Genomic DNA, 24,232 nt, shown 5'->3' with positions numbered 1-24,232 from the left:
GGACATAGATGACTTTTGACAAACGTCTCTTACACATGACTACATCTCTACTGGTCATGTTTTCTCCTAGTTCATTTAAAAAAGAATGACTCCTCCAATTTATTCTTCTGTGCCTTTGCTGGAACCAAAAATATCTTGCTATGGCCCAAGGGACTGCCATAATATATTATATATTATATATATTATATACCTTCAGCGTGAATCATTGTGAAGACAGACGCGAGTGTCGTTGTCATTTTCTCTCTTGAATCACTGGCAGTGGGGATGCAAAGTTCTGCTTCTAACTTGCTTTATCACACTGACAAAATTCAAAATTATATTCCAGTTACTAGCCAGCAGGTGGCAGACTGGGGACACGGCGCCTTTTCACAGGCGACACATGCGTAATGAGTGGTTACATTTTGTATTTTGATTTTAGTTTTTATATGTGTGTTTATTGATTTGGTGTCTTAAAATTCTGTAACCCCAAAGCAAATTGAGTCTCTATGTTTTACATATGTGTCTAAAATCATGTATGCAATGTCAATTTTTTTATTACAAGACGAATCGATGAAAATGATCTAATCGGAAATGTAGTCAGTGACAGATTTGTTGTCATGTAGCATTTATAAAAGAGTTTATATTTAAGAATTGTATATACGTAAAGATATTCTTCTGCTAAATTCAAGGATATTCGATAATATTATTTGGGTTGTTGGAAAGGACCATAGGAATCTGACAGTCACACCTCTCGACGATGGCGTGTAGCTGTCACTATGCCGTGAAGTAAGTTATCTCATTTGTAGCAGGCGTGCTTTCACTGGTACTACACTACCATGGCACACGCATTAGTAGTGTTTACTTTTTACTTTTTATCGTTAGGAATAACCGTGGCGTCTTCTCACTCGCCTTCATCTGTTCCGTTATTATTTGGGAAGAGAAAGAGCGGCTGTATTAAAGTAAACCACTGTAAATGCATCATGCGGGACGGAAGTGGAGTTATTGATCTGCAATCGCTGGCAGACACGGAAGGGTTCTTGGAACGCTTCAAGCGCGTGCCGTTCCAAGACGCGTCGCGAGACACTGAGGTGCTCGTGTCCTTCAGCCCATGTCGTCCTTTCTCAGAACCCGAGGATTTTGCTGTTACAGACTGCACGGACGTGGCTGCCTGTTTGATTGTAAGGTGTGTATTTATGCCTCACTCCTTGTAAATAACTGATTAGAACATATACAAGTAAAATAAAAGTTTATTTGTATAAGGTGTAAAAACTGAAACGTGAGTAAACATTTTTTCATAGGAATAAAAAGTACACAAATCAATATGTGAACTATGGAAGACACGAGGGCAATAAATTCAATTACAGTGATACAATGAAGACGCTCTCTGTCACCTATTCAGGTAGGTTATGCATTAATGTTAGCTCACAAAAGCATAGAACATTTACATGTATGATTAAAAAAAACATTAGAAGAGTATACCATTGCATATATTTTCAGTGAAAATGCTATAATGCATTCTGTGTTTTCTGACAGTAGAAGGTAAATTAATAACATCTCCGCCTCTTCTAGCACACTCTTATACCGAAGCTCAGACTGTAGTGCACTACCACTGTAGTCCCAACCACTCCGTCTCCTACAGCCAGAGATTCCAGGGTGACGTTCCCCTACAGATCTGGGTGGAAAGCCCCTGCGCCTGCCCCAACGCCTGCGCCCCAGTGGACGTGGGGCCTGGTACAATCTTCCTCATCATTCTCTGCCTCAGTGCTGTGGCTTACTTTGTCCTGGGTAAATTTCTAGCCTGTATGAGAGTTTCTCAGGAACCACACTAGTTGTGACCCAGTGACTGTGTTCTCTGATGGTGAACGCCCTCCCTTCACTCCCATAGGTTCCTGCGCCCTAAGGCCGTTCAGAGCCAGCAGTGGGGTCCGGATCGCCCTGGAGGACAGCATGTGGTGCACGCTGTGCTACCAGCTTACGGACCAGCCCAGCCTCAGGCACAAGAGACACTATTCACACAAGGAGGACACCCTGTAAATGTCCTCCAACTAAATATTTTAGACTCTGGGAGGGAGGTGATTTATTCTAAAAGGGGTATTTGTACTAAATATATTTAAAGCTGATTATCTGCTCTGGGATGGAATTTTATTTAGGTTTGGAGAAAATTAATTTATGTTGTTAGTTTGCTAAAAAAAAAAACAACAAAAAAACAATAATAAAGTATGTACATTTTTGTGTGACTGATCACACTGCCAATGCAAATCCAAGAACATGAAGCATGCTGGCAAAAAGATTTCACTTTATTGATGAAAAACATATTTCGGAGATTCACAAAAATACCTATATTGAAATACAAGTGAATTTCAAGTGATAGAACTCTTTCATTTAAGTTATGTATCTATCATTAACACAGGTTACAGAAATGTTAGCTTATGTGTTGAGAACATGGTGTGGTCATGCATGGCTCTAAACCCTTTGCAGGAAAGAGTTAAAATGAATAAAAGTCTTTAAAAAATAAAATAAAAAATCAGTGTGTAGTGCTGGATGAATGAACATCATTTTACCAGAGGAGTCCAGAGTAGACCCAAATGTGTTTTCTCTGAGCCAGTTTCACAGAGTAAAACTAAGTCTTGGACTAAATAACACTGCAAATAAAGATATTCCATTATGAATAGCTAGTATTAGGCTTAGCATCCAGAGAAGATACATTCTAACAAAGAACGCTACTACTGTTAAAGACATGTCTCCCTGTTCATGCATCCTAACTGATGACAAGTCAGAAGGCCAGATCCAGCCATTTATAATAAGAGCAACTATACTATGTCATGATGTTACGAGTTACTTCCAGATACTTCCAGTATCACTGAATGACTGAAGTGCCTACTGATGATGCCTACATTAAAATAAACTGTACGATGGCCAGATCAGTCAAGAGGACTCCCAAAGCTGTCAGTCCATTATTACAGCACTATACACTATGAAAAGCAAGTCACAGTTTTCAAAACAAACCTCAAACATATTGGACCTTAAAACAGCTTACATAAACCTTTTGATGTACAAATGTACAACACAATGAAGTCAAACTCAAAAATGGCTTTTTAGTGTATGTTGTGTTTCATAAAAGAACTGCCAGCTTGTTTGAAAAAAAGGGAAACAGGTTTAAAAGCTGGGTGAAATTTAAATTTAAATTATTTTAAAATTGCTCAGTGTATCATAAAAAAAGCAATTTTGACAAAGGTGCTGCATAGTGTATAGATCCACAGAAAAGACCAAGACAAAAGACCAATTATCATTCTTTTTACCCACTAAGGGACATTTACACAATGACAAAGAAAAAAAAAAGTAAAGGAATACTCAAGTTCTCAATGTTGTCTGCAGTCCGACTGGACCGTGCTGCTTTTAAAGGCCATTTAAAGAGTAATGGATATCAAAAGAAAAAGCTCAGAAATTCTAATAGGTCATCCTGTTTGTGTGTTATAGACCTTTATTGGAAATGTGTTTGATGTAAAGTGCATTTACAGGACAGGGAGCTAGGCACAGCAATATCCTGCCAATGGGTGTTGTTGTTAAACTCAACATGACGCATTTAAGAATCAACAACACAGAAGTTTGTATAAATCTAAGAATTCTCTGAATGGATGTATGCAGAGACGTTAACACTCTGCATAAGACATAACACTGGTGTTCCTCTACACCATGGCAGTTCAGAACATGCCTGTGGTCTGAGATACAGAGGAGAAACTAGGGTTCACTGACTTCAGGTTATCGTTTATCCTCTCACAGTACTCAGGCCAGCTGGTACTCCAGGAAAACTACACAAATCTAATGCCAAATGAACAAACAGCATCATAGTAACAACTGTGATTTAGTGTTCTTCACTGGGCAGACCTTAGCAAACAGTCTATGGTGTATCTACTCCAACTGGGCTTGAGGCTGGGGTTAATTAGAACTTAGAAAGACAAATCTGTTCTCAAACCGTGTTGTGAGCCATTTACAGCTCTGGGCCATACTCAAGAAGCAGCTCTGAATATGAATATATATATATATATATATATATATATATATATATATATATATATATATATATATATATATATATATATATATATATATATATATAAACATGTGGGTTTTAGAACACACACATACACACAAAATGACAGAGCCACAGGCCTTGAACCTCATCAGTGGTGGTGGATTATGCCTTTAAAGAGCAAGTTTGGTTCCAATATTGTAGTGACGGTGTCAAGTTCCACAGTTCCCTTCAAACTATCTCTTGTGCAACAGCACCGAAGCAGTTATGAGAATGTGAGGTGGAGACCTTAAGCAAGCAGGCTACAGGCCAACTAAAAGCCATGGCTGGGATTCATCTGTGAGCCGTAGAAGGTGTCACACGGGCACACATCCTCCGCTAGTGCAGATCAGCAAACCAAAAAAACAATGATCAGGAGTCAGGAGTCCATGTTCTTCCTCGGGTCTTTAGTGGCAGAGGAAATGGATGCAAAGCAGGACAAGCAGGAGAGCATTAGTGCTTCTAGTGGCTTTCAATGACCACTGGCTCATACACGCCAGCAGAGACCCTAAACAATAACAACAACAACAAACAAAATTAATCAAGAGACAAGCAGAGGGCAGTACAGGACTTTGCCTGGTTTGTACAGACATCAGTCACACTATAGGGTGGTGCAGTGTTTGATTCTTAATACAACACTGACAATACAAAACATTACAATACTTCAATTATTCCTACATTTATAACTATATTAGTGCAGTGTTGGCATTTCTGGCTTACCTGTTTCCCAGCTGAATGCCACTTAATGCAGTGGTCCCATCTTTACTGACAAACAGCCTCAGGTTGCTATCTAAATGAGGAAATTAAAAAAAGTGATTAGTAAAGAAAGAGGAGAAAACCAACAGGAAAGATTTTATGATGTTGGGATGGTGAGCCGTAAAAGATTGGGTCATGCAGCATCACAACATTTTGTTGAATGAAATCATTATGATTTCTAGACATGAGCCTGGTGATTGTTTTTTGCCTACCTTCATTGTTACTGATATCAGCAAAGTTCTGGCTCTGAACTATCTTCTCCACGATGTCATCGGCATCGATGCGGGTGTCATTCACCCAGGTGGGCTGGCTCTCCATCGAGTCCTGCTTCCTCCTGGAGGAGGTCGGGAGTGTCAGAAAACCCGCGTGGTTTCCTAGGTGAGTGCGAGCAGCCGGGTGCTTCGGACTAGAGGTCTGCACTCCCGCGGTAATCCCGCGGGTCCCGCGGGACCCGACAGAATATCTTGCGGCGCGGGACAGAATTTAATTGTTATTGGCGGGAGCGGGAGTTGAATTAGTCCAGGCGATGCGGGAGCGGGACCGCATATACATGTAGAAAAATCCCGCAAATTAATAGTCTAGAAAATTATAATATAACAACGCAATGATTTCCATGCATAAGGAACAGGACGAAAACAACTAATCATTCAGTAAGTAAGCAATAAACTAATTCAAAATATTGGCTAAGCAACTGATCACGTGAACATGGAGTGTGCGTCATTTTGTCATTTTGATACAGAAATGGCAGAGACTGTAGACCAGGGGTCGGCAACCTTTGAGACATGGAGTGCCAACTTTAACATGTCCAGTCAATGAGTGTGCTACTATGGCGGCGAGTTTAAATTGTTGACCGAGGAGGGGGGAGGTGTAAATCGACACATAAAGTATTATATCGCGATCGATCGCCAAGTTTAAACGCCTCCGCCGTTCGCGTGAGGTGTGCGTGCGGAGTCGCGCGCTACGGTCACTCGCGAAAGTATAATCCATTAATATAATAATTTATATTAAAATATATATTTTTGCTGATGCTGGTCCAGCGTGTCGCGTGCCAGTGACTATGCCTCGATGTGCCAATGGTGGCACGCGTGCCATAGGTTGCCGACCCCTGCTGTAGACGGTCAACCAGTTTCAGCTGTGGAAAATTCTATTAAAACAGGCGAATACACCACAATTAAGCCAACTACAGGAAAGTCTGATGTATGGAAGTCATATTCCATTGTAATTAATGGAAATGGAAATCGGCTTGTTGTGATACATGTCAGAAAGTGTTGGTGTACGTCACCTAATGGGATGTGTTTGGACTGTGATAAGAAATGGGACAGCGTGATCAATCGCTATATTGCTGTTTTAATAAATACATAAGAAAATTTCAAGTACTAAATCTAATTAATTAAATTCATATTAGGATTGCGGGCGGGGGCGACAGAAATGTGTATGTGGTGGGCGGGTGCGGGATTAAAACAAGCGATTTTTTGGCCGGTGCGGGCGGGAGCGGGATTAAAACAAGCAGGTGCGGGCGGGAGCGGGATTAAAACAAGCAATTTTTTGGCGGGAGCGGGCGGGAGCGGGTCTAAAACAAGCGGGAGCGGGCGGGAGCGGGATTAAAAAAGCAGTCCCGCGCAGACCTCTACTTCGGACGTACCTCAGGAGTCTGCTGGACGGTAACAGAGGGCGAGGGGGGCGTTGTGGCCTCTCGGGGCGACTGTCGCTTTCCGACGGAGCGTCCGCACTCACGCTGCTCCCCGTGGAGGTGTTCCTGCGGTGGGTCAGGTCCGAGAGGCTGGACGAGCAAGAGTGCTCTGTGCTGTAACCTACCCCCCCCACACACACACACAAACACAAACACAAACACCTAGTTCGTGCATAATACTGAGAGAAAAAATAAACAAAAAACAGACAGAAACAGATGCATGGTAGTGTGTTTTTCCAACACAGCCACCAAAGTATCGGCACTGGTATTTTAAACAATCATTCCCACAGTCACACACAATTTTATTTCAGACCTGACAGCTTGCTTTGTTGACTAGCGTAGCTGGAGTTGCGCGAGTGGCCATTGTGGAAGGATTCGTCTGGGCTGGACCGACTTTGGTCACCCTCCTCGGGCAGACCTGAACAATCCCAAAACAGATAAAGACACGGTCATGAAAACAGCTACCATAACACAATGAAGCTACATGATGAACTGATTTGACAAATTGTGCTCCTGTCCTGCTCTATTGAGTGAAAATGTATACATGCAAACTGCTCTTGTAAAGGTATACTTGCTTGTGAGGTCTTTGCATGTCCTGAACATACCTGAGCTGAGGATGGAACCTTTGGTTTTGGTTAGCCATGGTGCAGCTCCCATAACTGTACCCTCTCCCTTACAGTCCAGCTGAAGAGAGGGCTCGCGACCGGGCACAGAGATGGACTTGGCGGTACTGGGGGGACTGGGAGCAGAGTGAAAAAACAAATACAGTTAGTGCAGCGTCTCAACAGTGAGTGGTGAAAGTGCATGTTTAGGATCAACGATCATAAAGTTGTGCTGCAGTTTAACTGTTCACCAAAAGAGGGCACTAAATCTTAATTTTCTGCTGTGGGAGAAGAAGCTTCACTCACGTTTTAAAGCATGGGTCTGCAGATAAGAGGGTCATCCCAATGGTGACCTTAAGAAGAGAGATATGAAAATAAATTAAACTGAAAACTAAATGCTAACAGGTAGAGAACCTTCTATAATCTTGACAATACTGACATTTGCTCACATGCTTTTACAGCTGCAAATCAAGCCGTAACACAAAGATACACAAAAAGCTGATGGTGATGTTGAGGTAGAGGACGCCTGCATGTCCCCTCACCTTTAAAATGGAGTTGTCTTGTCGGGTGTTCTTGGTGTTGTAGCCCTCGAGCAGGCAGCAGCGCACAGTGGAGCCTGAGCCAGCAAACTCCGCCATGTTCAGATCAGCAAAGCCCAGCTGACGGGAGGACCCACATTCAGGAATTAGTAGAAAGACAGAGCATCTATCCAAGCTCGACACGCTCACCAATCCATACAAGCATTCCAAAGGAGAAAAGTGACTCTAAAACGTGTGTGTAAAATGTAATTGCAGCAATTCTCACAAGACAAAACAGACATGCTTTCCCCCACCCGAGCAGACAGTTGAGGCTTCTCTGGACCTAGACTTGCAGTATAGCACGTGTAGGGTGTTCTGTGTGGGAAGGCCGCCTCCGTGTGTGGGGCACTATGCTGACTAGACAGAACTCATTCTTCCCGGATATTCTGACTGATTACAGGGTCTCCAGAAACTACATCCGCTCATTTTCACTGCCAGGATGTTCGCACTGTCAGTTTCCTGTCTTATTGCATATTATGAACTTAGCAATAGAGTGAAGTTAGCGTTGTGAAATCATGACTTAACAATTCGTAATAAATTAGAGACTTTCACATTTTTTCACTTAAGCACTTTTGAAATAAGGTCATTTGTGGTGGTATTTTGGTGGATCTAAAAAGTAAAAGCTCAATTCTCAATTGGTTCTCAAAATGAAAACATTGTAAAGAAAAAAAAAAACACAAAATGACCCTGCCCTTACAAGACTTAACAAAACAGAGACCCAGTCTTGCATGCAAAATGTAACAGACTACAGCAGACTAGAGCACATCACAATATTCATCACATCCATATTAATTTGAAAAAAACAGTGACACATGAGATTATAATGCAGAGTTATCCTTCATTTGAAGGTATTTACAAGTACGTTACATGAACCATTTAGGAGTCACTGCCCTAAAACTAAATCTTAGTTCTTTTTATATGTTGATTACTATACTGATGACCCTCTGAAATGGGAAAGCACTGTGTAAAAGGAGCTGTGATTTCTGTAAGGTTCGCGCAGTACAGGTGTAAATACTTCAGAATTAAAGCTGACCATCTGCATTTTTTTGGTCGTTGTTTAATTTCAAATCAAATTTGTCTCAGTAACAGAGCCAAAGTCATGACAAAAAATAAACATGTAACCGTTTCCCCAACCCCAGGTCCACTGTACAATTTCACACAATTCAATTTGGAAATTATGAGCCAGGATATAAACAAAAAGGGAAGACCGCAGCAACGATGAATAAGTTCTGCTGGGAAACTTAACGTTTTCCAGACACCCCTCCACAGCCAAAGCTCCTTGGCGGCTGTCAAAAGGCAGACAGCCATCTTACATGAGCCTCCAACTCTCCTCTCATTTCCCGTTCTCTGAACGCACTCTTCCGCAGAACTCATATTTAAATCGGACCTTACTGGAAAGCGTACACTTCTTCATCAACAGGACAACACACGGTGTGATGTGACTGCCGGCGCCCCGTCTACCGCATCATCTCCTTCTTTTCTTCTACACACAAATGCCAAGGATGCTATAGTGTAGCAGGAATGTTTTCTGGTGTAACGTTTAGTCACGTATCCTGTTGACTTATTGTACGTTCTCCAAGTCACCTGACCCCTCAGAGCACTTTCTGCTTCCAGACGCCTTATTTTAAAGAGGCCATCTGATGAGGGGCCGGGTTATTTTTATCTTAGGGAAATCCAAACATAGCCTGGAGAGAACAAACAAAAGGAAGGCTCCATTCAGTGACTAGAACGCCACTTTCCCACCTTTGCCCCATTCAGGGCACATTCAGGATCTTCTGCCCTACAGTGCTCATTCTTTCCTTGAAAAGCAATCATGGATGCTTATATAAGGGTTGTCACATGTCCGAAGACTCTAAATCAGATGACCATGGCATCGGATTGTTGGGCTGAATCTCGTGACTCATGTATAACCTGACGCTAACTTGTTCTCACGCTAGTTACTAGCTAGAATTTTTACACATATAGGCAATGATTGCTCTTACGTCTACTTTGACAGTTGACACCACAGTGTCAGTTGGGCTGTACCTATTTTCACCACACAACACGTGTAAGCCAGCACCACACATGTTAAGTACAATTTTAGCTTGTACTACATGTTGATGGCACAGATGTCAACACAGTAAAGAAGTGCACGTTGACGTTTACCATAAGGCAGTTATGGATTATATGTAACAGGGTGTGTTATGGAAGAATTCTCGTACCTTTGAATATGCTTTTCCTCCTTTGAGTTCCTGAAATAAAAACAGGATAAGTGGAAGAGTCAGTGACCGGGAGATACAGGCAGAGCACATAAATGTTTACTTCAGCTCACTTCCACAAACTTCACCCTTCTTCGAACCACAATGTTTTTAAAACCAGATTTGAGTAGAGCTCCATTCTCAATGCACAAAACTAAGACTTGCCTTTCAAATCTCACATCCAGCATAGTTTATACACTGCTTCAGGCCTGTTCGGCTGTCTCATGATCAGTGGTCTGGACAGACTTACCTTCCTCACAGAGACTCTGCAGACGCAGGGGTCCAGGATCCCAGTATTGGGGTTGGCGCTCATCTTGCACACGAAAGAGAACCGCTTCTTCCAACGGACAGAGTTCTCCCGAACCTCCTCTCTACAGGAGAGGGTGAGAGTAGGGGAGAGTGCTGTTTTAAAAGGATGTGTCATTTATCCATATGCTGTTTTTGGCTTGAAACCATGTTCATTTCTGATGTCTCAAGCTGTGTAGCTATTTATTATGGCTAACTACACATTAAAGATGAATATTTGCTTAACCTCGCCAATTCATAACCTCAGAGGGCAGATGTTTGAAGGAAGGTGGGAGACCTGATCTACCAGCTGCTCCAACTTTTAATAACCCATTTCATGCAAAAGATTCCGCTCAGCATCTCATGATGAGAAATGTTGCACATGTCACACATTTGCTGACTGTTCATTGGTTCATTACCACCTCCATTCACTTCAGACAGCAATCCAAGAAGGTTGCTCCACAAAATAAAAGAGCTCGTCTTTTCATTGTGATTCAGCCACCCTTCAAATTAAAGCATGCACATGTGCACTGCACATTCATGCAAGGTTTAACATATTCACTTTTTCTAGCTCACACGCATACACAGAAATACACACACACACACACACCACAGAAAATAGAAAGAGAACTATGAGGGAACATTCAGTAAAGAGCCATACACTGAATATGCATGAGGCTCTGGCCATCTGCTATGCAAATAAACAGCTATTAATACAACAGAACACACTGCTCTATGGAGTGCAGCACTGTTGAACCATTGACAACCCTGCAAAGAGCCAAACCTCTAACCAGCAGCAAGAGTACGATTTAAGAGCACAAGCAATATCGACATTTTATTTCGCCTTTTATTACTCATTCACTGTGTGACTTTCATTGTGAGAAACCAGGAAGAACTCTGCTTTTCACAATGCTGGATTTAAATCATGGTAATCCATACCAGCTTTGGAATAATACACCCTTCGCTTTGGGGAAGTGCTTGGTCAGGTGTTCATTATAAATTCACATGACTTCAGCTAATAAAAAGGCCTTAAAGTCTATATGACCACAGCAGTTCCCAAAACTGGTCCACTCGAGTGAATATAAAGGGACAAATGCAACACGGCCTGAGACAAACAGGTTATAACATTTTAAGATGGCTTACTGCCAATCTGGGCATCTGTTCATAATTCCTTCCACATTTGTGTACAGGCTGCAGACAGTGGCGCAGGACCACAGTTCGCCCAGAGACATCAAGCTCTGCCTCGTAGAAACACACTTTCCTAATCCAGCACACTGCACTTCTTTGATCTGTGCGAAACAACAGTGCACACGCTCAGGAAGCAGCGTTCACTCCCCGCTCCACCGCTGAGGCCCGGCGGACATTAGCCTCGGGTATCGCCTGGCACTCATCACCGAGCTCTCGTTGTTCGAGCTGGCGAGCTCTAATCGTTCGCTCTCCTTCAGTTCGTCACCCTCCACACACACACACACATTCTTCACTTGCATTCCAGGAGCCAAACATGCTTTGTTACCATTGCCCTAGAAACTGCAAACGGGCCACGTCTGTGGCGACCCTCCCAGCACTGAGCAGGGAGTGAGAGGAGTAGAGCAGGCAGGAGGCCAAAGGACAAAGAGAGCTAATCATTGTCCCGGGCAACAATAACACCTTTAAAGTTCACATGCTTGTCCAGCCTACACTACCCTCCGTTCTCCGTTATACTGTGTGTTCTGGAACACTTCATTAAACATTCTGGTGTATTGCACCATACAGCAACCATACGTGCCATGCTTACGAGTGTAATGAGTGTGAAGTGGGAACAACGTTGTTGGTGAAGCAAACATTGGAGGTAAACAGATTCAAACACATGTAGAACTTGTGCCTACGAACCAAAGAACAACAGTTTGACTCAGTTTCTGAATGACTGTTGTTTCAAGCAGCTGAAGCAGCTATTATTTTTAGCAGCCCACATAATATGCTTCAGCAAGGAATGTTCATATATTTATTCGACAATGCTCCTTTCTGCAACCTTATCCTACAGCCAAAAACAAAATTATATATATATATAAATATATGTAACACATGAGCTTATTTTTTATCCTTCGGCTCAGTGTTCTTCCTCTGTGGCTAAAAGCAAACCTAATCGCAGACCCTTCAATAGGCCGATTGTCCAAAGACTTGGGGCAGTTCAGTTGTGTACAAAGGGCTCCCCCGACAAGCTGGCTGGATGCAAACTAAATGAGTGTTTGAAGCGTATTCCACAGCCTGAGCAGGAGAGGGAGGAGGAGGTTTCGCTGCAACACTATGTAGAACACTGCAGATAACACAGCCCTAAACTGTGAAGCCCGTATTGTAGAGGGCTGAAGGTTCGATTAAATGCTTAAAGGAGAACCGCAGAAGAATCAGACTGACCCGCTCCCTCAGACTGTTGGTATGACAAGAGCAACCAGAAAATTCAGACAACCAGAAAACTCAGACAGCTTTGCATGAATTACAGTACCACAGCAGTCAGCCCAAGTGAAATAGAGATTTATGCTCATGACTTAAAAAAAAACAAAGAAAGAAGAAACAAATCACTACAAACTGTAAATGAAGCCAAACATCAGTTGTAGCAGCTTGGAATCATCTGCTCAAGTAAAAAAAAAAAAAAAAAAAAAGCTTCAAGCACTGTATGTCCAGCTGAGTTGCGTAAAGCCGCCGCCCTGGGACCTCTCAGATGACTCAGTCGGCGGCGAGCCGAACAGGACGCTCGTTCCCGGCCCACCAGGCAACACCATGCCAGAGTTCCCCAGCCGATGCGTGTCAAAGCCTGACAGCGGGTAGATCAACATTCCCTCTGCCAAAGTGATGACCTCCAAACAGGCCCCATTACCTCAGCCTGGGCCGCCCTATGCAAGCTCCTCCCGGAGCAAAGTGTGGTGAACTCTCCGCTTGTGTAGCACAGTTCCCTCGAGCTGTACAGAGAGCACAGTGGATAAAAAGCCTTTGGTTGTGTGATGAGGTTAGTGATGAATTATTTACTATATATTTGTGCCAAATGATTCCTTTCTGTGGTTGCGTAGTTGCAGATGTTAGTCACACCATCAACTCTGTGTGTACGTGAACTGTGAAAATACAGTCTTCTAATTCCAAACCAAAAATACCTTATCTTTAAGATAAACTAAAATAACCCCAAAGAAGATAAGGTTTTGATGGAGACTCCAAAGACTTCTTTAACTCACTCTGGACAAAAGCATATATCGAATTATGTATATGTAAAACCTTAATACACCCCTTTTCCAGTAAACACTTCCTCCAAATGTAATTGGTGGAATTATGTAACCAGGGTTTAATCCCGAATGCTGTGCTGAGCCCTCACTCTTTCCTCTATCTCTTGCATGCCAGAACCCATTTGACTCTGTAGAGCATGGGGGAAAGCAGTTGTGTACATGCACCCAGGCAAAGTGCCGAACCACTGGACTCCTTGCCCGATTCACCCCAGACGGTTGCAGTACAAGGGCCACATCTGATCCTAGACAGGAAGCAGGCCTAATCAGGCCACGTGTTATGCATCAAGAAGACAGTGTGTAAAATCACCACAAGTTTTTACTTAAGTGGTAACACAAACTTTGAGCCATGGAGTCAGGAGTACATGGAGAGCTGCTCTACGTGTCTCTAAAGAGCACCCCAGCATGGAAGGATTTTGAAGTAACATATTCTTAAAGCTTCAATCAGCGCATTCTAAATCAGTGTCTGTGATGTCACAAAGACACACATTTACATATATTTGCAGTATAGCCTTGCATATATATTACAGTTCTTATTTATGAATTATGAATTTACAAAATAAAAGTCACACATCATCATTAACTATCCAAACCCTGCACAGCCTGTCCCTACGAGACAGAACCTCAGGCTCCCATCCGCAACACTCTGCACAACTCTGGATTTATATCATTCAAGGAAGACAATCCTTCATAGCGCAAGTGACTTGATCGCTTTGCTCGGATAGCACCTTTTGAAAAAGAACTCAGGCCTGTTGGCGATGGACTATAAGTTTGGGCACTTTGTCATGCAGTCTGATCGCAGTAGAGGAGTTGTACATTTTCAGAAGAACTTTCTTGCAGCCTTTCTTTCCATAGATACTGCTCTGATCTTGGTGGTGAAAAGCATCGTTACGCAGATGAGCTGTACAGACAACAAGCAGACAGTGGACAGTGCTCCAAGGAAGAGGGAAAGCCGCATGGACAATGTCCGCAGTGTGACACCCGTGAGGTTGTCATGCAGATGGCAAATCTAATACGGAAAATGGGAAGAAAAGCTGGCGAGTGGAATGTTCCCCAGAGCAGATCCCAGAAGATCCTTGCACAATAAGCACAAACACGGATTATATGAGGCACACATTAAAAGTGGATTACCCATTTCACTCTTCTATAGGACATATGCAGTTTTTGCTTTGTCTTTTGGATTAAGAGAGAGAAAACGACATGAATGGGCTAATGTACTCCTAAAAAGCTTCATAACAGGTTTTCATAAGGCTCTGTAAGCTTGTACCTTTATAAGCATATACACAGGCCTAGGAGGCAGAGTACAAAGGACTGCGTGGGAATCAAACTACAAGCCTGTTGAAGCACTCTGCCCTTCCTGCATATGTCTGGTGTGCTCAGGCAACGATTTCCAATGTAGTTCTCTCAGCCTAAACTCTAATTTACTAATTAATATAACTAAAAACAATGTTAATAAAAAATAACATTTACAAATGTAAATTGTGTAGATTTATATTTTTAGAATAAGCAGAGACAGAGGTAAAAAAAAATTTCAATCAGAATGAAACAACAAGAAACCAAGGATCAAGTTTTTTTTTTTTTTGTTGAACTCTTTCATGTTTGAAACATGCTTTAATTAAAAGCACATTGAGTTTTGAGCAGCAGGAAAATGGCTGGGGTGCCATGTGCCCACTTTGTAGAGGAGTTACAGAATAAACTGAACTATTTCTGGCTTAACCCAAAGGCCCTCGAAACACACTCCTACCACAACCTACTAGTTAGAAAAATACAGGTTACAAATGATAACTGTGTAGCCAAGTCTGGAGGACATTTTTTTTCTTGGTTATGTCTTAAATATCCATGCAATTTTGGGTGTGGAACCCAGCCACATATAAAGAATTTCTCTCATAATATAATTGATAGCTTTATGCACCTAAGAATTCATGCAGTTTCCTTCTCATATTTGTATTTAAACAAACACTGGGGCACAGACATGCAGATAAAACCTCTCATATTACGTAAAACCTCTCTCACTAAACATTAAACCTTTCATATCATCCTGTAATCTCAGTGTACCTAATCTATGATGAGTTCATTTAGAAAGCCATAGCTGCTAGAGTTGATTTGGAAGAAAATCACAAATTATTACAAATTATCTGCATCAACACATTCCATATAAAATATCTCCAGAGCAGCTGGTTTCTAACTACAGCATTGTGCATTCTCGCATGTAAAACTGAAATCAGAATTCACAGTCAAATCCCTTAATATGTCTTGAATGCTTCCCTGCTTAGGAATGAGAAAGTCATAGGGGTGCTGTAGGATACCTTTAACGAACAACTCAGCTAAACTGAATGTGAACAGTCTCTTTCAGGACTGCTCCAAGCAATAGAAGCTTACTTAAACCCCTCTCAGGACACACCCGCCTACCGCACACACAGAAAGTGTCTCTTTAGCGTGGTCACACTATTTATGAGACTGCTGTTTTTATTCTGCATACCAAATCTTGCAGGCTTTGGATTTGCCAGTGGCTTAGACATTCTGAAAAGTACTCACCTGTATTCTGGAACTCAGAACACAGCATGTGAAATAATTTGGCAAGTAGGAAACAAACCCTGGATCAGTTTGATCAAAGAGCAGTTGACTTGCGGAATGTTTCAGAGTTCTACAACACTAACTTCTATCTGGGGTGGAGGGGGTCCTCAAAACAAATCTGACTGTATTCTCGTCACACAGGAGTATAAAAGCACAGTTCCTCTCTGCTCCAGAGTGCAAGAGATGACGCCTCTTATCTACTGAAGCCGTATCAAGCCGAACACGCATGGCCTGCTCTCCTCTAAACCCCTTCTCTGCATCACACTTCTCTCCAGCAACAGGCATACCTCTTTTTAATCTCCTTGATTTCAGCTTGAATGTTGCAACACTTACAAAACTTGAGCTTGAGTTTAAAGCATGACACTGTAATGGCTCACTAAAACCAGTCCCCACCTGAAAGAGGCAGGAGGAGGCAACTGCACCTTTATGGTGGCATAAAAAGAGGATTTTCATGAAAGATCAAAGGCTTAAACACCTTCATCCTGATTTTACTTGCTTGTGTAGCGATGATACCAGCACAAAAAAGTTGTGGTTGTTAATGTTGAAGAGCAATCCAACCAATCAAATTACATTATCTTATGCATAGTCCTCTTATGCACAGGTTTTATGGGAACATGCAAAAGATCAAACTAGGTAGGTTTGTAATGTCTTCTGACCTACATCGAAGAAGAAGTCGGACAGTGTGAATACATCACTGATTCAATATCAACTCCTGCAACACAAATGGTTTGATTTTCGGTCTAGTGGACACTGTCCTGTTACTTCCCCCTCTGCCCCTTCAGCCATGGTCTCTGCCCCACCTCCCTGCCCCTTCAGCCATGGTCTCCGCCCCACCTCCCTGCCCCTTCAGCCATGGTCTCCGCCCCACCTCCCTGCCCCTTTCTTCCCACTCCACGCACATCTCCCACTCCACGCACATCTCCCACTCCACGCACATCTCCCACTCCACGCACATCTCCCACTCCACGCACATCTCCCACTCCACGCACATCTCCCACTCCACGCACATCTCCTTCAGCACGCACTTCAACACAAAGGCTGCTTGTGCTACGAAAGGTGAATCAGCATGTGGGAAAGAAGGCCGAGTGAAGATGATAGCCGTGTGTGACCTGAATGAGAATGTCAACGAGGAAGAAGGAAAAATGAGACCTCCAACAATCGAGGACCCTGTTCCAGCTCCGTGTCCTCTTTAGAAAAGCCCGAGCCAGCTCAGGCACGGACCCAGTATGAATTGGACTGAACTGTGTCTGTGGCATTACAGTTTCCCTTGTAAAAAGCTGTGACTTACCATGCCAGGCAATGTCCAGATTTATTGCCTCTCTCTCACTCACACACACACACACACACCAGTTGCGACTAGGTGAGTACATGCATCAAAGAGGTTTCGACTGCAGTGGGCTTGCCCGATACAGAAGCAACAAGCACATGGGTACAGACTGTGGAGAGCCCCCGTGCACAGCAGACTGATTGCCCTCTCTTTCCTGTTATTCACTGTGTGGGACAGGGACAGGAGTGAGGGACAGGAGTGAGGGACAGGAGAGTGTGCAAAAACAACACTCTTGCTTTTCACCAGTCCACGTGTCGTATTCTCTCATTTAGCCTTTTCGTTTACAGGATCATGCTTTTACAAATTTTATGTGCTTTGCTGAAAACTGCAGCATCCAAATGCTTTCTGCTTGATTTCTGGAACATCGTTTATGTATAACTTATAGAATTATCATCAATGAATAACTCACATGTTTTAATACAAAGTTATCTGACAGCTTCCAAACGCTTATAAACATGGGGGGGCACCTTTACAATAAACAGACATGGGTCTAGTTTGAAAACAGTGGGTTAGATCATTTAATGACTGAAATATGTTAAAGGTTTTACCTAGAAGATGATGTGGCAAAGTCTCCCCCATCCAGCAATCTGATCTTGCAGAAGAGCACTCCGTTTACAAAAGGCACTGCTGTCAATTCCTCCAGCGTAAACTGTGTCTGAAATTTAAATTTCTTTTTCTTGACTAAAAACGCCATCGACTGAAGATAGCGAATAGACAAGTCTATTCCTTGTGTCTGAAGACGACGGGTTTGTCCAAAGTGTAATCGGAAAAGCAACTTCAGGGTAAACCCATTATTTGTCGCGATTAAGGAATATTGTCCATTTGTTCAACTGGGGGGTGTGTTTAATTTTGAGGTTTTCTTTTTCAATAAGCATCTAGCCAACGACGTTCAGTTAGTATCTGAAAGAAAAAATACAAATCAGCGTAAACGTTTAACTCCGCTTCTTACAGCTGCACAAGGCTGTGTGCACACAACTACTAAACAACATTTCTCAGATTCTCTCTGTACGTACCAGCTGTTTATCCGCCTCAATCATTCACCCTGTCAGAGAAAATGGACAAAATTCGGTTTATCCAACTTCAGTATTTACTATCGGAGATTCTCAAATGTTTTCTTTATAACAAATAAAACCTTTCTACTCTCGGGCACCTCCGAACTCCCGATACTTTATGTACTAAGAGAAAGATCTCCAAATGATTTCCCTAACTTCATAATTCCAGTGTTTAGGCATATTGTAAAGAAAACGCTCATATCACCGCGTGCCAGAATGTAGCGACTTCACCACTTCTCACTTTCCAGAAGGACAAAGCGACTAAGGCCCGCCTCAGAGGAGGTGTCAACACTGGCATGGGGGCAAGGCAGGACTTTCCCATGCAGAAAATCACTTATTCCGTGGATATTATAAACGACTGTCACACGCCAAACCAAATGAAAACTGCCTATATAAAGAGATGCTGTGATTACAAATTTTAAGTGCTATTAAACCTAATTTAACTAATGTATTAAGTTAGTTAGCCTACTCAGCCTACTAATCAACTGAACACTGCTTAGATATCGAAGATGTATTGCAACCAAATACATACAATGTATCTGCAGTTAAAAAGTAGCAGAAAAGCAGAAAAAGTAGCAATGTCGTCATCATAAAACATTATTGTTATGTATGATTCGTATGAAATGTTATCACAAAATTTATTCCACTGCCACCCAATACGTCTCCCTCTGGTGGTGTAAATAGCCTCCAATTTTGCAAAACGTGTTAGCACACGTCGGCTTGTATTACGTACATGTTCATCGCTAGCATGCACAGAGATAACGTCTTTAAATATTTTAATGTGTTCAATTTCTAGTTGAATTAATGTGTACATTAGTAAAAAACTGCTACAGTTACCCCGCATGTCTATCGTGGCGTCATCATTTTAAAAGGCTAGTTGTTTTAAGCGTTGGTGTATTGGATGTATATGATGCAGTTAATGGTAAGCCAAATGTCTTCTAATGAAGTAACTGTACATTTGGGTCAACAGTACATTCAGCTGTACATACTATTAGTAAAAATTCAAGTCACTGGTTTATTCATTTTTTCATCCTGTCTATAGATGTGTAATGGCATATGCCATTACAAACTATAGGCATCTTATTTTGTCAGGCAAAAAAATGTATGATAAATGCAACTTTGGCCACATAGTGGACTAAACTAAACACATGCTGAAAAACAATAAAATGCACACTGTATGCAAAATCATGGAATTTCAAATTGAATGTACATTGGCCACTTATGTAAAATTAAACAAATCAAACCACAACAAACTAAACTCATTACACATCCACACACACACAAGTACGCACAAACACAAACTGTTTGAGGCACTATGTACTTGCATAACATAAAATACAGTCTTAGGGACAACATAACTTACAATAGTCTCAATCATACTCTCACACTCCAGCAAACAAACACACACACACACACACACACACACACACACATACACTCCATTCACTCCTCTTGGAACATACATAAAACCAATTCCAGTCTATTGCCCGTCTTCGGCTTGCTGTTGCATACTGGCCGCACCCTCCCCAGTCTCCACGGCAACCCCCATGGTCGCACTATTTGCATTTTGCAGGAACTTCCTCAAGTCCTTCAGCGCGGGTCTGAACATCTGGATGAGGGCCAGCAGGGCGGCCTGCGTGCCCTCCAGGGCTTGAGCCTGTCTCTCCTGGGCGCAGGCCTGGGCCTCCTGCGAGCGGCGGATCATCTGGAGAAGGTCGTTCTGGTTCTCCAGGTGCTGGGCGATCTCGCGTACGTGCAGGTTGGTGACACGCTGCTCCTGCAGCAGTTTGGCCGAGTTGAGGGCGATGCGGCTCTTCAGCTCCTGGGGTTTCACCGAGCACTCCGCCTGCGCCGCCAGCATCTCCACGGGCGCTTCTGTAGTCACGGTGACAGGGGTCTCCGTGGTGCAGTATTCCACCATGCCCTCCTCAAGTGTGTGGTAGGCTGTCTCTGCTGCTGTAATACACACAGAAGTGCAACCACGCTATTCATTTAGTAACGCTGGATTGTCATGGAGAACATTGAGAAGTCTAGTCTTATAATAATTGCTGTCATTGGAAAACACCAATGTTACTTCTATATCTTTGTTTGTCATGCATCATAAGCCAGAAATTGGGGCATAAAAAGGTTTACCTTCTAGAGTTTTTATTTCACAAGTTGTACCTGGTGCTGACTGAATACCTATTAAACAGAGAAAGACAAGCATTATATATTTATTTCTTATATGTGCATTTGTTTCTCACTCTTTCTTGTTGTTTATACCTTCCCACTATACTGAATTTCTGTAATGCATGGGTGGACAACATTGGTTACCCATTCCAGTTTCTTTGAGTATCTCTTAGAATAAATGTACTTGCTTTGCACATCTGATGAAGGTCCTCTGTCAGAAACGCCCAGTTCGTCTGGAAATGTTATGTGATGCACTACAATTTCTGAGATATATATATATATATATATATATATATATATATATATATATATATATATATATATATATATATATATATATATATATATATATATATATATAGCACTGGTACTAGGTTACTCAAGTGTTAAATTTAGGCGCATTGTTTCTCCCGCTAAGTCACGCTACGCCAACGCCACTGACTTACTTTGCGTTAGAGTAACCGTGGTAGCCGAGCTAATAGGCACAGGCACTGTAATCTCTGCGCTAGCCTCCCCAGCCTCTCCGGCGGGCAGGCTGATGATGGTGGCTTCTCCCAGTAGATTACAAATTCGTTGTTGCATAGCAGTCAAAATGACTGGAACTGTGGTGCAGTCCCCGGTCCCTTCCATCGCCGCGCGAGCTTGGGCCACCTTCCGACGAACCTCGGTCTTTAAATCGGACCATTTCTTTTTCACCTCTGCGAGTTCGCGCTGGCAGTTTGTGACCGCGTTAACGCGTTTCAGTATCTCCATCCACGCGTTATTTTTAGTGATGTGAGTTACTCCAGCGTTGAAGTGGTTAACCAAAATGTGTTTTTGCTTTTCCATCTCCTCCACGATTATTTCAACTTCTCTTTCCGAGAAATTCATTTTTCTCTTTTTTGCCTGGGATGCCATTATATTTTAAATATGACTTGAGAAAAGTATAAAATTGCGTAGAATACGTAAAAATAGTAAGTTTTTCTTGATTGAACTGCGCAACGTAATGGCTTCTTGAATCGACTTCTTCTTCCAACAACAACGTTTGCGTCCGTAATGGCCGAAAGCCCGCCCATTTGTGTGATGTGAATTGTTATTTGCTGAGGCGTTTAGCTAACGTCACGATCCCTACTATTATTGGCTTAACTAACATTCACTCAAGCCTGACTTTGGCGGTTGAAGGTGAGCTTTTAGAACGTACGGCTACTCAGTTATACCACACGAGGGAGCGCTTTGATAATACATAGCAGTACTCGCAACAATTGGCTCTTGCTTTACATTCAGAGCACAAGAAATGTTGGTACTGCTTAATTTCTCACAATTGATGGATGTTTCTTTAGAGCATCCCTTGTTATGATAAACCTAATTTACAGATATGTGCTTTATTCTTATAGTAGTTTTGTTACCCTGATTAAGCAGAGGGTAATTGTCAGTTACCAAAGGTTATTTGAAATTAATTAAGTGAATGTTTGAATGACAACATTAACTACTTTTCTAAACTACTTAGAAAAATCAGATAGACCTACATTTGAATTTTACGTGAATGTAAAATCAAGAGGGCTTAGTACTCGTAGTGTTCTTGTCTGAAACAATGCAGTGTTTTGATATCGCCACATTTGATCCTGGGCAGAAACATTGAAAGAAGGCTATATAACAGATGACCGTTGTTACTGTTTTAAACTGCTATATAATCTGAAACTATAGGTTAAGCACTGCCACAACCCGAACCCTTACCTTACTGATAACCGTTTTTTCATAGCCTTTAGTAAGTATGATACAGCGCTTTTGCAAGCACATTCTGTCTGTTCTAACTTGTTAGCATACCTATACTATACCATACTATTGTGGTATGTAGCCTACCACATATCATGAAACACTCTTCTGGCATGACATACTTTTACCATACCAGATATCTTTAATGTGATCTCCATATAATATTTGTTGGTTTGTTTGTTTGTGTTTAGCCATGCCCTATGGGAAGTATTGTAAAACCTGATGTTCCTCTGAAATAAGGGATGATTCCACAGATATGGTTTCACATGTCCTGGAATTTGTAGCTGAACCTAACCAACCTGAATCCTAATACAAATTAATCATTAATCATTGTTTTACTTTCATTTGATAGCGAACTACTGTATTGTATATAGAGAGGGCTTGATTGCAGTAATGATGGCATCCTTCACTCTGTTCCTAAACTAAATACCTAAGCTAATCCCAACAGTAAGTCAGAGGGAACATGCCTATGGTAGATGCTCTTCCTCAAAATGGGAACTGAAGCAAGGTAACAAAACGTGACTTGGCAGTCACGTTCCCGGCAAACAGAACAGCAGAAAAGCCAGGCAAAGTCACTTTGGTAACCCATTGACATGGCTTTAAAGGACACAATAAAGTCTACTTTGCTTGGCCCTTGTGACTTTGAGCAGGCAAGCCAGGGAGCTTGAGGGGGCCACGCCATGACAGCTCTGATGGAAGGGGTTGTGTTCCAAGCAAGTCTCTCTTTAAACTGTCAACTTTTCTTTGTACAAACGGTTTATATCTGAGTGTACAACATAACCCTTATACTCTTATAATCCTTATACTAGCTTATATTTTTGTCTTGTCATACATTGCATCTGTTCTTCAGGAGTGTTCTCCGAGGCTTGAATGAAAGCCATGGAACACCATTTACAGGCAGATTAAAAGACCTGTCTGTCTGGTGTATTTATAGCTCTGGATTTTCACTGGTATCCAGAGGTGGTAGGACTGTATACTGTATTGAAACCTGGCTTTGCAATGAGGCATTAGGCAAGACGTGACACTATACAATGATGAACCCAAACCTCAGGTTATGACTCATAATGTGGCCTAATATACAGTAATAAAGGTTGATCATATGATGTGAAAAAGTGTACTACAGTAAGTTTGTGAACTTTTTTTATGTGAAATCTTATTTTATCATCATCATCAGTTTTTGTATATGAAATGGCAGGTTTACATTAATCAATTCCATTTACTTGTTGTGAGGGAAATGTGTGAGTTGCCAGCAGACTACATGAAACATGGAATCAGAGCATGTGCAAAAGAAAATGAACCACAGCTACACTTGTAAAGTCAATCAGGTAAAAGACTCAGGTGAGTGCTCAAATAATCAAATAAACCGTAGAGCTACACTGATTAAAAGGGAGAGATCGTGCAAAACGTAAAGCACATAGATCAACAATGCTGAGAGGAAATGAGGCATCCGAGGACATCAGGAAGAAGGTGGTGACAGCTCATCAGTCTGGGGAAAAGCTACAAAATTCCAGCTCCATCCATCCACTGTAAGACAGATAATTTACAAATGGCGGGCACTCAGCATCACTGCGACTCTGAAGTCCCAGAAGTGGACAAAATAATAATAATTTTTAAAAAGCAGAAAAAATATATTTTGGGTTAAGGCCAACCCACACATGACTTCCAGAGAGGCCTGATTTTTTGCCTCCGGACCTGGACGACTCCACAACACCATCAATTCCCAGGCCTATCAGCAAATTCTTGACCAGAATCTCCTGCCATCAGTCAGGGAGTTGAAGCCTGGACAGAAATGGATTATACAACAAGAAAACAGCCCAAAGCATTTCAGCTAAACTAGCAAGGAATGTCTCAAGAGAAAGAAAATTTGCACTCTGGATTGGCCCAGTCAAAGTCTGGATCTCAATCCCATAGAAATGC

General features: G+C 42.1%; 3 protein-coding genes across 5 annotated transcripts; 1 reads left to right on the top strand and 2 right to left on the bottom strand.

Moving 5' to 3' along the window:
* Nucleotides 1-377: 377 nt before the first annotated feature.
* LOC143512766 (uncharacterized) lies at nt 378-2,264 on the top strand. 2 transcript variants are annotated; one of them, XM_077003433.1, is made up of 5 exons: nt 378-765; nt 862-1,162; nt 1,278-1,378; nt 1,549-1,764; nt 1,865-2,264. In XM_077003433.1, exons 2-5 carry the CDS (start codon nt 960-962, stop codon nt 2,011-2,013), a joined length of 669 nt encoding a protein of 222 aa, XP_076859548.1. In that variant the 5' UTR covers nt 378-765; nt 862-959; the 3' UTR covers nt 2,014-2,264. The 2 variants fall into 2 exon arrangements, with proteins under 2 accessions (XP_076859548.1, XP_076859546.1); XM_077003431.1 differs by having other exon boundaries at nt 378-1,162.
* Nucleotides 2,256-18,650, bottom strand: eeig1a (estrogen-induced osteoclastogenesis regulator 1a). Its single transcript, XM_077003430.1, has 12 exons — nt 18,356-18,650; nt 17,891-18,242; nt 10,162-10,282; nt 9,876-9,905; nt 7,639-7,755; nt 7,403-7,449; nt 7,100-7,233; nt 6,808-6,912; nt 6,447-6,615; nt 5,017-5,138; nt 4,769-4,838; nt 2,256-4,556 (listed from the first exon to the last, which is right to left on the bottom strand). The coding sequence occupies exons 2-12, from the start codon at nt 18,034-18,036 to the stop codon at nt 4,511-4,513; spliced, it is 1,107 nt and encodes a 368-aa protein (XP_076859545.1). The 5' UTR covers nt 18,037-18,242; nt 18,356-18,650; the 3' UTR covers nt 2,256-4,510.
* Nucleotides 18,651-19,389: 739 nt separating this feature from the next.
* On the bottom strand, nt 19,390-21,616 carry naif1 (nuclear apoptosis inducing factor 1). Of its 2 annotated transcripts, none has more exons than XM_077003429.1 (3): nt 21,010-21,616; nt 20,528-20,575; nt 19,390-20,347 (listed from the first exon to the last, which is right to left on the bottom strand). In XM_077003429.1, the coding sequence occupies exons 1-3, from the start codon at nt 21,458-21,460 to the stop codon at nt 19,875-19,877; spliced, it is 972 nt and encodes a 323-aa protein (XP_076859544.1). In that variant the 5' UTR covers nt 21,461-21,616; the 3' UTR covers nt 19,390-19,874. The 2 variants fall into 2 exon arrangements, with proteins under 2 accessions (XP_076859544.1, XP_076859543.1); XM_077003428.1 differs by having other exon boundaries at nt 19,390-20,350; nt 21,010-21,615.
* Between the last annotated feature and the right edge of the window lie 2,616 nt (nt 21,617-24,232).

This window comes from Brachyhypopomus gauderio, chromosome 4, assembly GCF_052324685.1.
Source record: "Brachyhypopomus gauderio isolate BG-103 chromosome 4, BGAUD_0.2, whole genome shotgun sequence".
Classification (NCBI taxonomy): Eukaryota; Metazoa; Chordata; class Actinopteri; order Gymnotiformes; family Hypopomidae; genus Brachyhypopomus; species Brachyhypopomus gauderio.
This window is presented reverse-complemented; position numbering and strand designations above follow the sequence as displayed.

Excerpts from the sequence above, each read along its gene's own strand:
- LOC143512766 (XM_077003431.1), top strand. The coding sequence starts at position 816 with ATGGCACACGCATTAGTAGTGTTTACTTTTTACTTTTTATCGTTAGGA. Across the intron at positions 1,163-1,277 it reads GCTGCCTGTTTGATTGTAAG|GAATAAAAAGTACACAAATC; the intron begins GTGTGTATTTAT and ends ATTTTTTCATAG. Across the intron at positions 1,765-1,864 it reads TGTGGCTTACTTTGTCCTGG|GTTCCTGCGCCCTAAGGCCG; the intron begins GTAAATTTCTAG and ends TCACTCCCATAG.
- eeig1a (XM_077003430.1), bottom strand. The coding sequence starts at position 18,036 with ATGGCGTTTTTAGTCAAGAAAAAGAAATTTAAATTTCAGACACAGTTT. Across the intron at positions 7,234-7,402 it reads GCAGACCCATGCTTTAAAAC|TCCCCCCAGTACCGCCAAGT; the intron begins GTGAGTGAAGCT and ends CTCTGCTCCCAG. Across the intron at positions 4,557-4,768 it reads GGCATTCAGCTGGGAAACAG|GGTCTCTGCTGGCGTGTATG; the intron begins GTAAGCCAGAAA and ends GTTATTGTTTAG.
- naif1 (XM_077003428.1), bottom strand. The coding sequence starts at position 21,460 with ATGGCATCCCAGGCAAAAAAGAGAAAAATGAATTTCTCGGAAAGAGAA. Across the intron at positions 20,576-21,009 it reads CACGGTTACTCTAACGCAAA|GTATTCAGTCAGCACCAGGT; the intron begins GTAAGTCAGTGG and ends TCTGTTTAATAG. Across the intron at positions 20,351-20,527 it reads TGAAATAAAAACTCTAGAAG|CAGCAGAGACAGCCTACCAC; the intron begins GTAAACCTTTTT and ends TGTGTATTACAG.